The 17,458-nt window shown below is 30.5% G+C and overlaps 2 protein-coding genes across 2 annotated transcripts; one reads left to right on the forward strand and one right to left on the reverse strand.

Annotated features, from left to right (window-relative positions):
* Positions 1-8,526: 8,526 nt before the first annotated feature.
* LOC142553914 (anaphase-promoting complex subunit 11) lies at positions 8,527-11,664 on the reverse strand. The gene is made up of 4 exons (XM_075664454.1): positions 11,511-11,664; positions 10,208-10,237; positions 9,510-9,628; positions 8,527-8,889 (listed from the first exon to the last, which is right to left on the reverse strand). Exons 1-4 carry the CDS (start codon positions 11,636-11,638, stop codon positions 8,774-8,776), a joined length of 393 nt encoding a protein of 130 aa, XP_075520569.1. The 5' UTR covers positions 11,639-11,664; the 3' UTR covers positions 8,527-8,773.
* A 1,462-nt stretch (positions 11,665-13,126) lies between these two features.
* LOC142554684 (agamous-like MADS-box protein AGL80) lies at positions 13,127-16,328 on the forward strand. Its single transcript, XM_075665351.1, has 2 exons — positions 13,127-13,827; positions 16,117-16,328. The coding sequence occupies exons 1-2, from the start codon at positions 13,131-13,133 to the stop codon at positions 16,326-16,328; spliced, it is 909 nt and encodes a 302-aa protein (XP_075521466.1). The 5' UTR covers positions 13,127-13,130.
* The last annotated feature ends 1,130 nt before the right edge of the window (positions 16,329-17,458 follow it).

A 17,458-nucleotide genomic window follows, 5' to 3' on the forward strand; every position in this document is an offset into this window, starting at 1 on the left:
TTTGCATTTCTATAATATTGAGTTTTTTAAACTTTAAATTTGATCTTTAATATTTAAAAGAATGTGTTTCCTAATGAAATACTACTTTTCTTATATTGTGGGAATCTATTCAAGGAATACCGTCAAGATCAACACAAATATATATATATATATATATGTATACGAGAGAACAAAGAGAGAATTTTATGAAGAACTCGTAAAGGTGAAGTATCGCTGTTTCACTGTATTGTTGTGACGTATTGGAAACATTCGAAGACAATACCCGTACAAAGTATTGATTGAAAGATAATTTTTGTTGCTCCAAATTTTGGTCACACAGATTTGCATTCTTGTGTTTTAGTTCATTTTTGTTATTGATATTTTAGAATGAAACTTACTTCATTGGCTTGTTATGGAAGATAGTTTTTCGTTATTCACTATTATTGGTTTTATAAACTCGAATTTTATTCTAGTGATTATTTGTCATGAGACATTGCACAAGTGACACTTGTGCATAATTATCTTTGTGTTATTTTAATTAAGTTAAATATTTATGTGTTATATTATTTCGTTACATGTTATTACGAGGTGTTACAAAATCAGAGGCAATACTTATATCTAATACACACAATCTTTACCGTTATGTTAAACAAAATTCTTTCAATGACAAACTCTTTATTCAACAATCGGTATAGGAGAAAGGATTCTGTCAAAGTAAGTGTTTGCCGCATTAACAAAAAATATATTTGATGATAACGGTACAACTCAAATATTTTAAACAGTACAACAGATCAAGCGACACGGTTCGATGATCACTTTCCTACCAGAGATAATTATTGCACCCCAGCTTATCCTAAACTTGAATATTCAAACATATGTTTGAAGCCATCTAATTAAACAGACGATTTTAAACTTGGATCAATTCTGATATGCATTTGCTAGTTACGCTCTTTATTGTCCTGAATCAATGCTAAACTTGATTAATACCATTATCTGACTTAATCATCTAAAATACGATGGATCATTGAAATTAATCTTCAATCTTCTGAAAATTACAAGCCATGCGAAGCTTGAATATTCTTACATGAATCGAAACACTTTTTAGACAAAATAAACGTATCGGATATTCAGTGTTTTACTGTTTTTTGGGTTAATTAATTCTAACATCAAAATAAAGCATATCTCATTCTTATTATTTGGGAGTGCGCATATACATAATTCTCAAATCTATTTTTGAATCGCAATATTTAAAAAATAATAATAACAAATCAGTCCATCCGTAAACCGTTCATCTAACTCATCGAGTTTGTTTTCTAACTTTACTTTAAACTTTTATGAATTCTTTTGCATTGTGCGAGAGGTGCTTGTTTTCTTCAGTCGTAATAAGATCTCGAGTTTGGGCTGATGTATGGTTTTCGAAACTCGATTATAACTTAAAAAAAAAAACAGTTTTAATCTAATCTGTCAATCAGCAATGCCTGAATTTCGTAATTTTTCGAATATTTAAGTTGGAAATTAACGAGAAAGCTTAATTTACCATTTTATGGAGATTGTGTATGCACGCGCAGTCTGGGATGGAAGTTTCGTCAAAAAGGTACGGTGCATTTTGTCCGTGTCGTCTGCATTTTCCTGAAATATGTCATTTAAAAAAGTTATCATCGGAATTATTTATTTTATTATTTCATATAATACAATATTATATTTATTCATCATTCCACGCTTTTAATATATTATCCTCCGATATTCGATCCCACGGAAACACGGTATTAGATTCTATTTATAATTTTTTAAAAAAATTAAATCATATAAACTTCACATATATGAGAAATGATTTCATTATACTTAACTCACAGCTAATTTATTTTAAAAGATTTAAATGCCCAAACATTTAATTTCATGAGAACATATAGAAATATATGTACGTAGAGGTGGGCAAACAAATCAGTTTACTTGCTCGAACCCGATCATGATGCTGTGTTAGTACGATATTTGTATAATTATTTAGGGTCTAAGTTGAATATTGTTTGGATATGAGTTATTTTTTTAATTAAAGAAATGATGATTCAATTATTTTAAAATACTAGTGCTATTTGCCAAATGTGTATGCATAGAGATGTAAAATGGACTTGTTCCGTCTGGGACAGGGTTTGAGCATATCAAATTGATCATTGGACGGGTTTCAGGTCTAATTTTTCAGTCCCTTCCCATACAAGGTCTTATAATACCCGCTCATATATGTGTGTATAAATATTTTAAGTTTTAGTTTTTGTTAATGTACATTTGGGGATGTCGATATTTTTTTTGGAGAGCTAGTAACTCTTTTTTTATGTGATTCATTATGTTGTGAAGATTCTTTATTTTTTATTATTAAGTGTGGTCGAAGACATCAATTAGTTTTCTATTGTGTTGTATTTAGAGGCTTGTTTGTTTTATAATTCAGTCATGTGATAAGAAAATTAATGTTTTTATTTAAAAAAAAAATCGAGTCTCACGGGTCTAACCAACCCCGTTTTGTATTCGGTGTGGGGCGAGTCCGAAAATATTTAACTGATGTGGGATGGATAATTGATCAAAGTTTTCTTTATGAGGTGAGTCTTGGTCTTGAGCTAGATCCAAGACCCTATATTTGTCCTATTGACATCTCTATGTATGCATTCACCGAAGTAATTTTTTGTATTAAATAGTTTTTGTGTGAAAATTTAGATCTCATATAACAATTTAAAATCTTTTTTAAATGGTTTTTTTTTTTAATTTAATGTTTCATGTCATGATGGCATAATCATTTAAAAATCTAAAAATATAAATAAAGATTAAAAATATTTTTTTATTATATGATAGTTATAGATAAGATACAAATTTACTAAAAATAGATTTTTATGATTTTTTTATTAAATAAATGAATAATTTTTATTTGATATTATATATATTTTGGTTTATAAAAAAATATCATGATACTAAATTTAATTATTTTAATCAATATCATATTATAGAAATGCGTAATTTGTTTTGCTGGACATGACTACTTTGAGAATTAATTTATTTATTTAGATGGATAAAGGTTATATTGTCATTTAAAAAATATGGTTTGGTGTAATTTTAAATTATTATTATTTTCCTAAAATTTAAGCTAAAAATATTATTTATTTCGATTTTCTAACTAAGAATTACTAGCTCCATTTGCTGTCATGTCCCGCTCAAAGTCTAATTGGTCCACACCACTAGTCAATTGTGACATCATTATATTTTATCTTTTTATATTTAACCATTCCGATGTCGACGAACGTGAAAAATTACAAAAATCATTATCCTTTAACTAACCATGTGTATTTTCGATTCTGATCTTTTAAATTTTTAGTGTAACAAAATGATTTTTTTTTTTTGTGTGTCTCCATCTTTCTTCTCGACATGACGTTAAACATGTCAATAATACTTGGTTTTATTGCATAATTTCAGAATAAAACGTATAAATAAAAAAGACAAAAACTTGTGTGAAAGAGTCTCACGGATCATAGTTTGTGAGACATATATCTTATTTGGGTCATCCATGAAAAAATATTAATTTTTATGCTAAGAGTATTATTTTTTATTGTGAATATCAGTAGGGTTGACCCGTCTCACGGATAAAGATTCGTGAGATCGTCTCACAATAGACTTACTCAACAAAAAAAACTGGGTAAATATCAATTTTGATCAATTAAATGACCAAAAATAAAATAAGCCAAATCACATTATGATTTTGATAGTTTTCCTTCAATATGTAATTACAATGATATGTCATACGCTTCTAATATGAAAAATGGAAGGGAAAAAAATAACTATAGAACAGTAACACTATAAAATTTTGAAATAACAAAATATTATCATACTTGAATAATTAAATAAATAAACATATACATACATCGAGAGAACAACTTAGATATTATCATACTGATGTTGTAACACCTCGTACGCTTCTAATAATTAAAAAAATAAACATATACATACATACAAAATATTATCATACTTGAATATATATATATACATCGAGAGAAAAATGGATAAGCGATATTCAGAAAAATTTTAATTTTAGTAATGTATGTTGATCTGTTTAGGATTTTATTCCTGTAGTTTGTCAAAATTTGATTTTTATCAAATAACTTAGATTCATGTGAGAAGAATAAAGCTTATGTTAAACACATTAAAATATAATATTTCAAAACGAGATAAATTTTTATCAAATAACTTAGATTCATGTGAGAAGAATAAAGCTTATGTTAAACACATTAAAATATATATATACAAAAATAAAGAAAAATGACAAAAAATTTATCTCGTTTTGAAATATTGAGAATAATATCATTTTATTTTCCCTTATCTTTTTATCATATTAATTTTAAAAATAAATTTCCTCCCATTTTTCTTTGTCTCTACAAGTGTCATGTAAGATATAATTCTTATCAAATAAACCATATTTAATAGATTTAGTGGTTTCAAACAAAAAAAATGACTAAAATGAAAAAAAATATATATAGAATGAAAATTGAACTTTGACAAAATAACTAAAATAAAAAATAAATTAACTTACAAAACTAAAAATTAAAATCGTAATTTTTGATGGAGAATTGGTATGCATGTAATTTGAACCAAAAAAGACAAGTGCGATTGGACTACAAGATCCGCTGCTGTCTATGTGGACCCTCTATCCAGACAGATAGCGATTTCCCTATGTTTGGATGCCTGCAAAAAATAATGAAATGCCATACAAAAAATTATATATTTTTAAAAGGATTGGCAATATAATATAATTACGATTAAAATAATTAGCATTCAACCGTCCCTATCAACAATTGATTGTGCAATTCAAGAAAATCACGATTATAATTACCAAAAAAATGGATGTATGCGCCTCTAATTTCCATGGCAATAGTATACATTTACATCTTACGTAGGACCGATCGTTTACCGTTTTTCTCAAAGCTACAGCTAGTAGTAATAGTGCAACTCAAATCTTTTAAACCGTACAGCAGCTCAAGCATCACGGTTCGATCGCTCTACCAAGTAGAGATAATTATTGCACTCAACAATCTCCCTCCCAATAATTGCACTCTTTGCAATCAATTGGAATCGAACCCATGATCTTGGCTCTGATACCAATTGTAAGACCGAGCGGTTGCCGCTTTACCCAAAGTTATAGCTAGTAGTAATGGTGCAACTCAAATCTTTTAAACCGTACAGCAGCTCCAGCACCACGGTTCGATCGCTCTATCAAGTATGGACAATTATTGCACCCAACATTTTGGTTGATAAACACTGAAATAAATTGATCGAATTAGATTTAAGGAACGACTCGTTTTTCATATTCACCCCATTCGTGACATTGGGACGATGAGTGCTAAAGTATTGAGCTGATGGTAAAATATGGCGATAACATGGCAAATTCATATGAATTTATCTAGATATATCAATAGTAAATACTTGAGATCCACATTTGAATACAAATAAGCTTATAAATATCCTTGGATTTGGATTAGTTGGGAGTTTGGTATCAAAGAATTTGAAACAAATAAACTATATATATATTCGGACAATATAATTGATTTTAAATCTTTAGAATATTTTAAATGGATATAATAAATTTGAGATATATATTTGGGATCCAATCCATACAAATTCTTCCATTTAAATGCAAACTCAACCAGTTCTATTTTTACAATTCATGGAAGAAGAAAAAAATAAATGGGAAAAAATTATTCACCCAACTCAATCATTAATGACAAAGTATGAATGCAAACCCGAAAACATGAAATGACAACTACAAAATATAATAAAAATATTATCCAACACATATTTCTGGATCTACCTGATAAGATAATATATATATATATATATATATATATATATATATATATTTTAATAATAACTATGTAAACTAAACCAAAAAAACTATACATTAAATGTACAGATAAAGAATTTTCAGGCCAAAAAAAATTAATAATTTTCAAAATAAATATATCTCGAGTAATAAAAAATGTAAACTATATAATCAATGAAAAATATAATTAATCAAACTCCCATTTTTATCTCTTTGTTTGAGTGTTTATTGAGTGGATTTAGGAATTGTAAAAAATTTTGGGAGTGTTGAAAAAATATATATCAGTTGTCTTAAAACAACAATAGATCAGAAATTTGAATTTTTTGTTTATAAAATTGGACTGGTTTTGACCCCAGATGTGCAGGCAAAACCAGAATTTTCATGATTTTAGTACTCATAGAAGGTATGGGAAGAGCAGAAGATAATGTAAATTTATTTTAGTGGAGGGGTTGTGCTGTATTTTATCACATATTTTAACTTACACACATACACGTGTATATTCCTCAAAAAAATTAATTATATATATATACACACACACACACAGATTTACTGAAATAAATTTATTGTACTTCACAAGTTATAATGTCCACATATAACCGTTAAAAAATTTAAAATTTTGTGTTAATCGAAACTTTTAAATACCAACGTGATCGTATCACTTTTGGATTAAACAAAATATATTATGAAAATGTCATAAATTTTAAAAGTAACAAAAAAAATTATTTAATAATAGTATTTTATTTTAATAGATATGAATACATCACGTGGCAAGAGACCTCGATCGATATATACAACCGGAGAAAGCTAGAAGAATTGATGAACACTACAGTACGTGTGCGGTCTCAACACATGATGATCTCTTCATTCAATGTGATTTGCAAAAAATATTTAACCAGTCGAGGGGAGACAATGAACATGACAACAATCAAACCTCGTGCAAAAACAATCGGTTCAGAGTCTCGCGAACGATAATTTTATGGATAAGTTCACGTAACTAGTGATAATTTAACGATTATATACGTGTGTCATGGATAAATCTACGCTAAGAGTTCAAGATTTGGGAAAATTCGAATCTGATATATCAGATCAAACGACCCCGATGTATTTGGGATTGTGAGGTCCAAATTTGAATACGTTCAAATCCGGTAGAAGGGTGGTACTTTTAGATAACGACACCAATATATTTGGGGCTGTAAAATCCATATCAAAATACATGGACCTCATGGCCCCCAGATGTAATTAGGGATGTTGGATTTGACATAAGGACATTATGTTAGAGTAGATGTCTTATCAGTCAACGATTGATTAGGGAATTTATTGACTTAGTTGTAATAAACAATCTTTATTTTAATATGATTTCTGACATTCTCGTGATCAATTATTGATACATAGAATGAGGCAAATTAGGATAAGCCCGAATAAAGGATCACGCCCTGAATTACAAAGAGTTGTGAACCCACGATTAGCTGTATCCCTGAACTATTGAGAGTCACACATGTACTGGATTATTTTGTTGTCGTGGAGATAATGAATTCAAGAAGTTGAATTTATAGAAAACATTGAGATAATAAATTCAATATAAATTATGATATTAAATTCAAGGAGTTGAATTTATGATAATTACAATTTTTAGAATATAAATTCAAGGAGTTGAATTTATGATATTTGAAATTTGGAGAGAATAAATTCAGGAATTGAATTTATGACTATTAAATTTTGTACGTAATAAATTTAAGGAGTTGAATTTATAATTTAAGTATTAAATCAAATGTTGACTTTATAAATGATTTAAATTAAATGTAATAAGTATATGTATAATGAGTTTGTAGGAGTACAAGACCAACATATAAATAATTAAGGTTCTTAATTGAACTTTAAAAGAATTAATTAATTAATTAAAATAGTTGGACTAGAATAATTAATTGATTAAGCCCATTAAATATTAAATTTAATTAATGTACCCTAATCCTATATATTTGTGTATCAACTTTAGGATTAAAATCATTCCATTCACAATTTTGAAAAAACCCTAGCCTCCAAGCAAGGAATTTCGAAAAATCCTTACTCCTCTCCTCTCTCAATTTCGGCCACCACCTTTGTTTTTCAAAGGGTTTTTGAGCCTTCTCTCGTTTGCTTAATCTCAACGTAAAATCCATCTAAATTTCTATTGCAATTTAGAAGGAGAACATTTGATCTAGTCCTGGACTTGATAGAAGGATTGAAGAAAAGGAGCATCAAAGAAAGTTCGAAAGGAATACATCAATAGCTATCTCCGCTAATCCCGTAATAGTTGGAGCCTTGTGAATCTTACACCAAAGGAATATTACTAAACATCCTCTGTATGTTTATTCTATTAAAACCATACGGATGCTCAAACAATATCTTGAATGTCAAGATTAAATTTTTTTAAACTTGAGCTGCGCTTGGGTACGAGAAAACCGAGATCCAACACATTATCCACTCAATCCAAGAATTGATATTGTCATAGCATCTTCAAACCTCGAAAAATAGATCAGAGAGACGAACTATGCCACAAACTATGCATTGTTAGTCCATGTAATAATTTATCAAGCCCTACCCGGAAACTAATATCTGCTATCAGCATCCTTCTTCTAGCTGATTGGACCAAAGAAAATATTACGACTTACTATGGTTGTTTGGGGCAACAAACTTGCATTTTTTCTTCAAAAAGGGAATACATAAAATCAAAACATTTATCCATTTTAGTATGATCAACGGTTATTAGCCACACCCTCTCCTATTAAGCTATAAATCTGATTGTCGCGAAGAACAAATTTACAACTCTTTTAACCATTTTGACACAACAAATTTCTTAATAACAAGGAAAATGTTGCTCCCTTGTTCATACTTGAGGCACTAGGAGATGCGATATGAGATCTATGAAGGTGGATCGAGGGCGAGAACTGTTCATCTTGTTGAGGTTTATCCTTTGAACTGCCACTCCCTACGGCACATGGGGCAATGTGCTTGCGGAGTCTGGGAATTCACCCATTTCAATATGCAATGGAGATGGAAAGCATGGTTACAAGCACCCCAGACTGCACAACATGAAATTGCTAGTGAATACACAAATTGATTGAATCATATATTTTAGCAACTGACCTATCATAAAGAGAGTAAAATATGGGGAACTAGAAAAATAATCATGGACTCAGTCATGATGACGGATGTCATAGGAGACACAATGAAACTGGAAAAAGTGTACTTTTTATTTGAAATGGAGAAGAGCTAGCAAACAAAATCAAGCATCAGATACAAGTAAAACCGAATAAGAACAATATAATACATGTAATTTCATGATACATCTATAATTCTCACAGTTGCATTAATAGATGTCATCCAATGTAGTTAAAAGAATCGACAATTTAATGGCTTCAATGATACATGATATATCTTCAATTCTTTAACACGAATATATATTTTCCATGGATAAATGAATGTGTTGAAGTGAAAATAACAAAGGAAAATTATGCACAGAGAACAAATGAGGTCTAACAGCATCATTGGCATCACTACGTGTTTGCAAGGCATAATGTACAAGGACTTAGCATCATATATAAAAGAATTGAAGATTTCAGGCATAATAGAAGGGATTCTTCATGTGAATCCTCTTGCCTAATAATACTCATTTAAAATGCATCAATAAACAATCTCTTACTCAGAGGGCAATCATCCCCTGGGAGTTTACAATCAGGGCAACAACCATCAAAAGCCATCCTACAAATGCCACAAGTTTCATCTTGAGCATCCCACGTCCAGGAAGCAACTGCATGCCACCTAAAATATATTGAAGAACAACTCTAAGCTATTTGAATTTGGGGGAAAATAGCAATATAAAAGATGTCAAAATCATACTCTATTCACCAGTTCCGGTGGCATTTGCAAATGATAGGATCAAGGAAAACTATTCAAAGCAGTTGCAATAGTTAGTAAAGCTATGAATGGAATGGGACGACAAAAGTCCTTTTACGTTCTAAAGGATGCAATATCTGTACTACAAGGATCGTCAAATTTAAGTAAATGAGAAAAACATTTAAAAGGTTTCAGGAAATTACAATCCAGTATCTATTTCATTAGTTTTTCACAACATAAACCCTCAATAGTACAATTCAAGCTTTATGAATTAATGATTCGGGTAGAACATGAATGATCAATGTTAACATCACAAACAAATCAAATATTAATAAGCAGATTCAGAAAATCAAAGCAAATCAACACGCAATCAAGTCACATTACTAGTATTCAATGATTGATTGGCTATAGATACTAAGCGTGACCAGATGATGCTACATATAACAGCAAACATTAAATTGGAAAAGGTAAGATTTTATTCATGAATTTAAAAATGAAGGATACGTATAATCTTGACTTTCATTTTCTTGACTCCTGCAAAATAAAAGACACATTCAAAAACATAAATCCAAGCTCAATATTTAAAATAAAATTGTGCTTTACTTTTAAGGTATAAACAATACACAATGCCAATCTTTCGATGGAATATTTCTTGTCAAAAACCGTCCAACCAACTTATCCAGGGTTTTCTCAGCCAAGAGTTCTGAATAATATGAACTTAACACTTGCTGACTCGTGAACTTCTATCTCAGAAAGGATTTCAAAATCTACTAGTTTGAACTCGTGTAGCAAGGAATCATTCACTCTAAACCTCAGTTTCAAGCACTCCAAAAAACCCAGAAGTAAAAAGAGAAAAGAATTATTACAAAATCATTGAAAGGAAAGAGGCTAGACCGATTAAGCTAATGTAAAAACTGGGAAAGATCACAGTTTTCACATGAACACAAAATCTCTAATTTCGCAGCCTTTCTTTCTCAGATGCAATTCATCAAACATCTGCCCTTTAACCAGGATCAGGTAAAATATAAGTACAGCAACGCGAGGTGCGCTTCCAACTAAAAATACTCAAATTTTACGCTTACTCCACACAACACATCACATTCCACAAGCCCGACGTCATTCGCAGGTCCGCCCATTAACAAATCCACATCCAACTCTAATCCACACGATGTCAACATTTCTCCAACTTAATCCCTAATTTGCCCAAAATCTCAATCCTGCCCCGTTACAATGTTCGTTCTTCAAATAACGCACACCCAGGCGGCCAACCCAGCAAACAGATCTACCTAGCACTTCATTTCTCAACAATTCAACACATTCTCAATAGCATTAGGAGAGATGGAGAAGAATAACCTGATTCAGCGCACGGGAATGGCGAATCCAGCAATTGCTTGCGGGGGAAAACAAATGTTTTATTTGATATTACCAAATAAATTATCCAGGTGTCATTTGTTTTAAGATAAATCTGTGATTAAGGTTTCATAAACTTTGATTTATCTAAATTAGTCAATTTTAATCTCAATTATTAATATTTTTAGTTTCTAAGGAATTATTATTATTATTATTATTGTTTTATTCAATGGCAATGAAATTGAAGCGGATTGATTCCACATTTTTTTTTTAAAACAGAGCATAATTGTTCTCTTTAATTACAACATAATGATTCTTCTATTATATCGCTAAATAAAGTCAGAAACTTCCCCAAAACAACTTCAAAAATAAAGAAAAAGGCAAAAACAAGAGAACATAATAATTGAGGAAAAAAAAATCAAAGAGTAAGAATAAGAGTAACAATGGCGAGATTTACAGTGAGTCGTCGACAATGAACCAGGGGGAGACGACGAGAGGGAGAGGCGTTGAGCCGCTGTATAGAACCAAAGAAGACGACTCGAGGAAAGATTGCATTTGGATGCTATTTCGATTATATTTTATCATAAATTAAATCTAAAATCTATAACTTTATTATTTACGTAAAATATATTGAATTTCAAATACCTATGTGAAAATTGAGAACATGAAATATTATATAAATATAGAATAAATGAATTTGAAATTTTTGATTTTATTTCTATATTTGAAATCAATAGATTTGAAAACCAACTTGTTTGTTTAAAAATATGAAACTTAAACAAAAATTGTCAATATATGTAGGGTGCCAAAATTTAGTTATTGGACTTAACACTACAAAATAAAAGTGATTAAATCGTCGCTAATCAATTTTTTTTTTCCGACTGATTTAATATTTTCATGTAATGATTTAATATAACTGTTTGGACTTTCATGAACTTCGGGAAGAATATTTATTGTAGGATTTTCTTCGATAATATTCTCATTCTCACTCTCATTCTTAGGATTTTCTTCAAAGTTAACATTTTCTTCAATAGTATCAAAAAAACCAGGAAAGGTAGTTTGATCGATTCGAGGTGCAACACGATAAGAAGATGACGAAGGAGCAATCATATTAAGATTAGGGTAGAACGGATGAATGTATTCCTCTCCATGAAAAAACCAATTGTAGTAATTCGGTACAAATCCATAACGACCGAGACGTACCTTAACGGTATCTTAATATAAATATATTTTGTTCTGACACTTTTTTCGATTGCAAGGACAACGTATATTTTATTTTAATAAATACTCATGATGACTAACTGCAAATGTCGCAAAAGACTCTACACTAATAAAATATTCATTTGTTAGAAATTCATTCTCCAACCAACGATACATTCAATTTCTATCGTTATCAATTTTATCTTACAAAAGAATAATTAAGATGTATTTTACTGAATCGTTATCATTTGTTCATTAATTTAAAAAAATTAATATATGAACTCTTTAGTTCTCATTGACAACATGCACGACAGATGTTGACAATTTAACTCAAACTATTCACTCTCTCTACAAATTCGGACACGAGAAGGAAAACTACATCACGCTTATCAATTTACCCGAACATGATGCTTGCTTAATAAGTTGCATATAAATCTCATTTTCGAGTATTAAATAAATTCATTTTTTAATCCAAAAAAACCTTCAAAATAAAATCACACTCAAAATAAAAAAAACCAAAATACGCATATAACATGAATAAAAGAGGACAAGAACTTCATGAAAAAATGTGTCCAAATTATCAGATAATAAAAAAATGAATTAACAGTGTCAAATTAACATCATGCATGTGTCTATTAACCGATACATTAATAGATATATACACATATCTTCGAGCAATAATTTGAATGATATGAGAATATTAAAATTCTTACCAAAACCTTGGAAAACATTACTCCCAAAATATCCCCCTCTTAATTTCAAACAAATCCCATGAACCCTTATATATAGCAACACCATTTCCCATTCCAGAAACCAAACCCAACCTTCCTCACACATCACATACACTACCATATCCACCATTTCTTCCGTTGCTACAATGACAAGAAAGAAGGTGAAGCTCTCATTCATCACAAATGATTCGTCCCGAAAAGCGACGTACAAGAAAAGAAAGAAAGGGCTCATGAAGAAGGTGAGCGAGCTAAGCACCCTGTGCGGGATCGACGCATGCGCCATCGTGTACAGTCCTTACGAGTCCACTCCCGAGGTCTGGCCGGCTGATCCACGAGCAGCGCAGCGTGTGATAGCGCAGTTCAGGCGGGTGCCGGAGATGGAGCAAAGCAAGAAAATGGTGAACCAAGAGTCTTTTATCCGAGGCCGGATCGCGAAGGCGGCGGAGCAGATCAAGAAACTGCAGAAAGATAACCGCGAGAAGGAGATTACTCATCTTATGTATCAGTGTTTGACGGGGAAGGGGGTGCAGGGATTGGCTGTACCGGAGTTGAATGATATGGGGTGGTTGCTTGATCAGAATTTGAAGGAGATTTGTAAGAGGATTGAGATGCTTAAGAAGGAGGAGGCGCCGCCGTCTGAGAGGGCAGCGTTGGAGCAGAAGCCAGCGGTGGAGGAGTTAGGAGGGATGGAGAGGGCACCGCAGCCAATGTGGTTTCCGGATTGGATGGGGAGTACGAGTTATCAGCAGCAGCATATGGGAGGATTATTGGGGTATGGCTGCGGTGGTGGTGCGAGTGGCGGCGGTGGCGGAGACGGGATGATGACGCAGTTTAGTGATGGTGGTAATCATAATCCTTCCCTTTGGTCTCATGGCTTCTTCCCCTGAGAATTGCATGAGACGATCAACTAAGCCACAGTACTTTATATTTATTTTAAAATAAAATAATTATAAGATTGTGAAATTTGAACCCCTCGTTTGCTGGAATTTGTATGTGATGATTGCTGTTATTATTTCTTTATTGGCAAATTATTGGGTCATGTTTTTTTTAGATGAAGAATAATAGATTGGTTAATTAATTTAAAAGTGAATTGAATTTACCAAGATGACACATAATATTAAAAGAAATTGAGACGAGATATCATGTTCGATATCCAACTGTAACAAAAATATCTTCTCTTAACTCCAAAAAAATTGTAAATCTTTACAATGAACTGATGAGGATTAACATGTGGTTAACTATGGATTATAATAAAAAAAATTACAAATCACATACGATTATTATTTATAAACATGTCATGCCTAGAACTTTGATTGTGGCTAATTACCTCCCATGTATGTTATTTGAAACATAATTTATATTCTTTAGAAAAACATAAAAAAAAATTATATAGAATAGAATATATTGTTATAGATAAGATACTGTAGATGATTATTGGGATAAGATTTATATTTTATCACGTTATCAACTATTCAAACTCTGTAAATCTGTACTATAAATAGAGGTCTCAAATGATTAATAAAACATTCCAAATCATTTTTTCTTCTTTATATTCTCTACTATTCACAACACGTTATCGACACGAGTACTGTTCAATGTAAAATTTATAAATAATTTATTCTTAGTTTTGTATGGATGCTCTCGAAGAAGCACAATATTTAGATTTAATATTGATACTCCCGAAGTAACATAAATTATATATTTATATTGATGCTCCTGAAGAAGTACAAATTTTAATTTTATGTTGATGCTCCTGAAGTAGCACAACACGACTTTATGTTGATAATATTGATAGATATATGAATAAAATATAGATGTATAAGATTTATCAATATTCTCGAATAATCTTGATCTAAGATTATAAAGATCTATCAATATCTATGAATAATATTGATATAAAATATAACGTTATCATATTTCTAAAGAATTTAGATAACTGTACATTATATGTTTCAACAATATTCTTGAAGAAAAATTAATTCAATATAAATTATAAATGTATTGTTGTTTTGATTCAAGTTTTCTTATCATATCTTGACTTGCTTGTTTAGGATTTATATCATTTAAATTTTGATGATTTAACTAGTCGCTAAAATATTGTGTGAATAGAAGTATTTGATAGATTTATGACTAGTTTTGAGTCGATCACAACACTATATTTGTTTTGAGTCCATCACAACATATAATTGATATTAATTGGACAAAAAAATTTACTATTTTTTTATTCACTTTGAAATTTATTGATTCTTATATTAGTAGCTTACTTAGCGAACAAGGTAATTTATTTGTCAAAATTCGAAATTTGACATAGATATATAATTTATTAATTGAACATATCTCCATGTACACCAAATTCGATAGACGTGATATCATGTTTATTTACATTTTCTATGCACACATGAAGACTAGATAATGAATAGATAAAATAATTTATTATTTATATTCATTGATGTTAGTTTAACGAATAGAATAACAAAATTTCAAAACCACATAGTAAAAGTGATAACATGTGTTATCCTTGCATAATTTGTTATAATATTTATTTTCAATAATAGTAATATAATTTTACTCTATATATGTCATAATTCTAATTATATAATTTTTTTTAAGTTGCAATGGCGAATATAACCAAACTTGAATTTAAAGCACTTGACTTGACTGAAAAAAATTATTTATCATGGATTTTGGATGTCGAGATCCAACTTGTCTCTATTAATTTAGGAGATACAATCAAAAGAAAATGAAATGTCCTAGCAAGACCGTGCAAATGCACTTATTTTTCTTTTTCATCACCTCAATGATGGGTTGAAAGTCGAATATCTCATTGTGAAAGAGCCACGAGAGCTTTGGAAAAAAATAAAAGAAAGATTTGACCATCAGAGAACTATAGTTCTCCTAATAGCCCGATATGAATGGATGCACCTACAGTTACAAGATATTATGTCCGTAAATGATTATAATTTTGCATTATTCAAGACTAGTTCCACACTGATGCTTCGTGGAGAGAAAGTCACTGATCAAGATAGTTAGAAAAGACATTCTCAACTTTTCATGCATCAAACATCCTCCTGCAACAACAATATCGTGAACATGGATTTCAAAAGTAATCTGAACTTATCTTGTGCTTACTAGTTGATGAACAAAACAATGAGCTGCTCATGAAAAATCACCAAATGCGCCAACTGGATCCACACCATTTTCTGAAGCAAATGGAACTACATTTCCTGAAAAATATGGAATTGAATTTCCTGAAACAAATGGTAATTCCACTCAAAATCATAACAATGAAAGTCAACGTGGACGTGGACGTGGGCGTGGGCGTGGGCGTGGGCGTGACCGCGTGAGTGTGGCCAAAGAAGATACTATCAGCAAAAAATGGAAAGAAACATAAAACAAGCCACCAATAGTGAAATTCCAATAATGAAGAAGCAATGGACAATAGTTCCAAAGTTTATGAAGAAAAATGTTATAGACGTGGATTGAAAGGGCATTGGTCTCGTACCTGTCGGCAAAATATTTTGCGGATCTCTACCAAAACTTAATCAAGGAAAATGGAAAAATTGAGTTAAATTTTTGGACAATGATGATCCAATTAATATAACTAACTTAGCCGTCTCTGATTTCTTCGCTCATCCAGATAGAAATATAGATAATTTGATTGGTGGTAGTGTATTAGAAAACAATAAATAATTATTTTTATTGGTCTTGCTCCTACTTTGAATTTCTATTATTTCTTAGGTTATCATGATCTGTTTTTTATTTTGATGTTCAATTCATGTTTAGTATATGTTGTGGATGTTTATTTTGTTATTCAATAAATGTTTTTATTATTATTCAATAAAATATTTTCTTAGAAAGTCTTACATATTATCATATTTAGCTTATTGAGTTATATTTTATTTTAGATTAATGATGATATGTCATGATGAATGCTTAGCGGATAGTGGTATAACACATACCATTCTTCAAAATAAAATATATTTTTTGGAGTTAACATTAGCTGAAAATAATGTTGCAACAATATCGGGTGCATAAAAAATTATTGAAGGTTATGGAAAGGCAAAAATTATTTTACCAAATGATACAAGCCTATATATTGAAAATACTTTATATGCTAGCAAATCCAGTAGAAATTTGCGTAGCTTTAAAGATATCCGCCGAAATGGATACCATATTGAAACATTAAATGAAAACAATTTTGAATAATTTTGCATAACATCTATTATATCTGGCCAGAAGCAGATAAAAAGAAAATTATGTGCAGTCACTTCTGGAATTTATTTTACAACAATAAAAATAGTCAAGGCAAACATTGTCACAAATCATAAGTTTGTTGACCAACAAAGCTTCAAATTATAGCATGATCGACTTGGTCACTCTGAGGCAACAATGATGCACAAAATAATAATTAATTCACATGGACACCCTCTAAAGAATCAGAAGATTTTTTTACACAATGATTATCCATGTGTAG

Source organism: Primulina tabacum, chromosome 8, assembly GCF_025594145.1.
Source record: "Primulina tabacum isolate GXHZ01 chromosome 8, ASM2559414v2, whole genome shotgun sequence".
Classification (NCBI taxonomy): Eukaryota; Viridiplantae; Streptophyta; class Magnoliopsida; order Lamiales; family Gesneriaceae; genus Primulina; species Primulina tabacum.

Coding starts and splice junctions, on each gene's coding strand:
- LOC142554684 (XM_075665351.1), top strand. CDS start 13,131: ATGACAAGAAAGAAGGTGAAGCTCTCATTCATCACAAATGATTCGTCC. Junction 13,828..16,116: donor GACGCAGTTTAGTGATGGTG/GTAATCATAATC, acceptor TGTGCTTACTAG/TTGATGAACAAAACAATGAG.
- LOC142553914 (XM_075664454.1), bottom strand. CDS start 11,638: ATGATAAAATATAATCGAAATAGCATCCAAATGCAATCTTTCCTCGAG. Junction 10,238..11,510: donor TTCATTGTCGACGACTCACT/GTAAATCTCGCC, acceptor TTTATTTTGCAG/GAGTCAAGAAAATGAAAGTC. Junction 8,890..9,509: donor AGGGGATGATTGCCCTCTGA/GTAAGAGATTGT, acceptor CATGTTGTGCAG/TCTGGGGTGCTTGTAACCAT.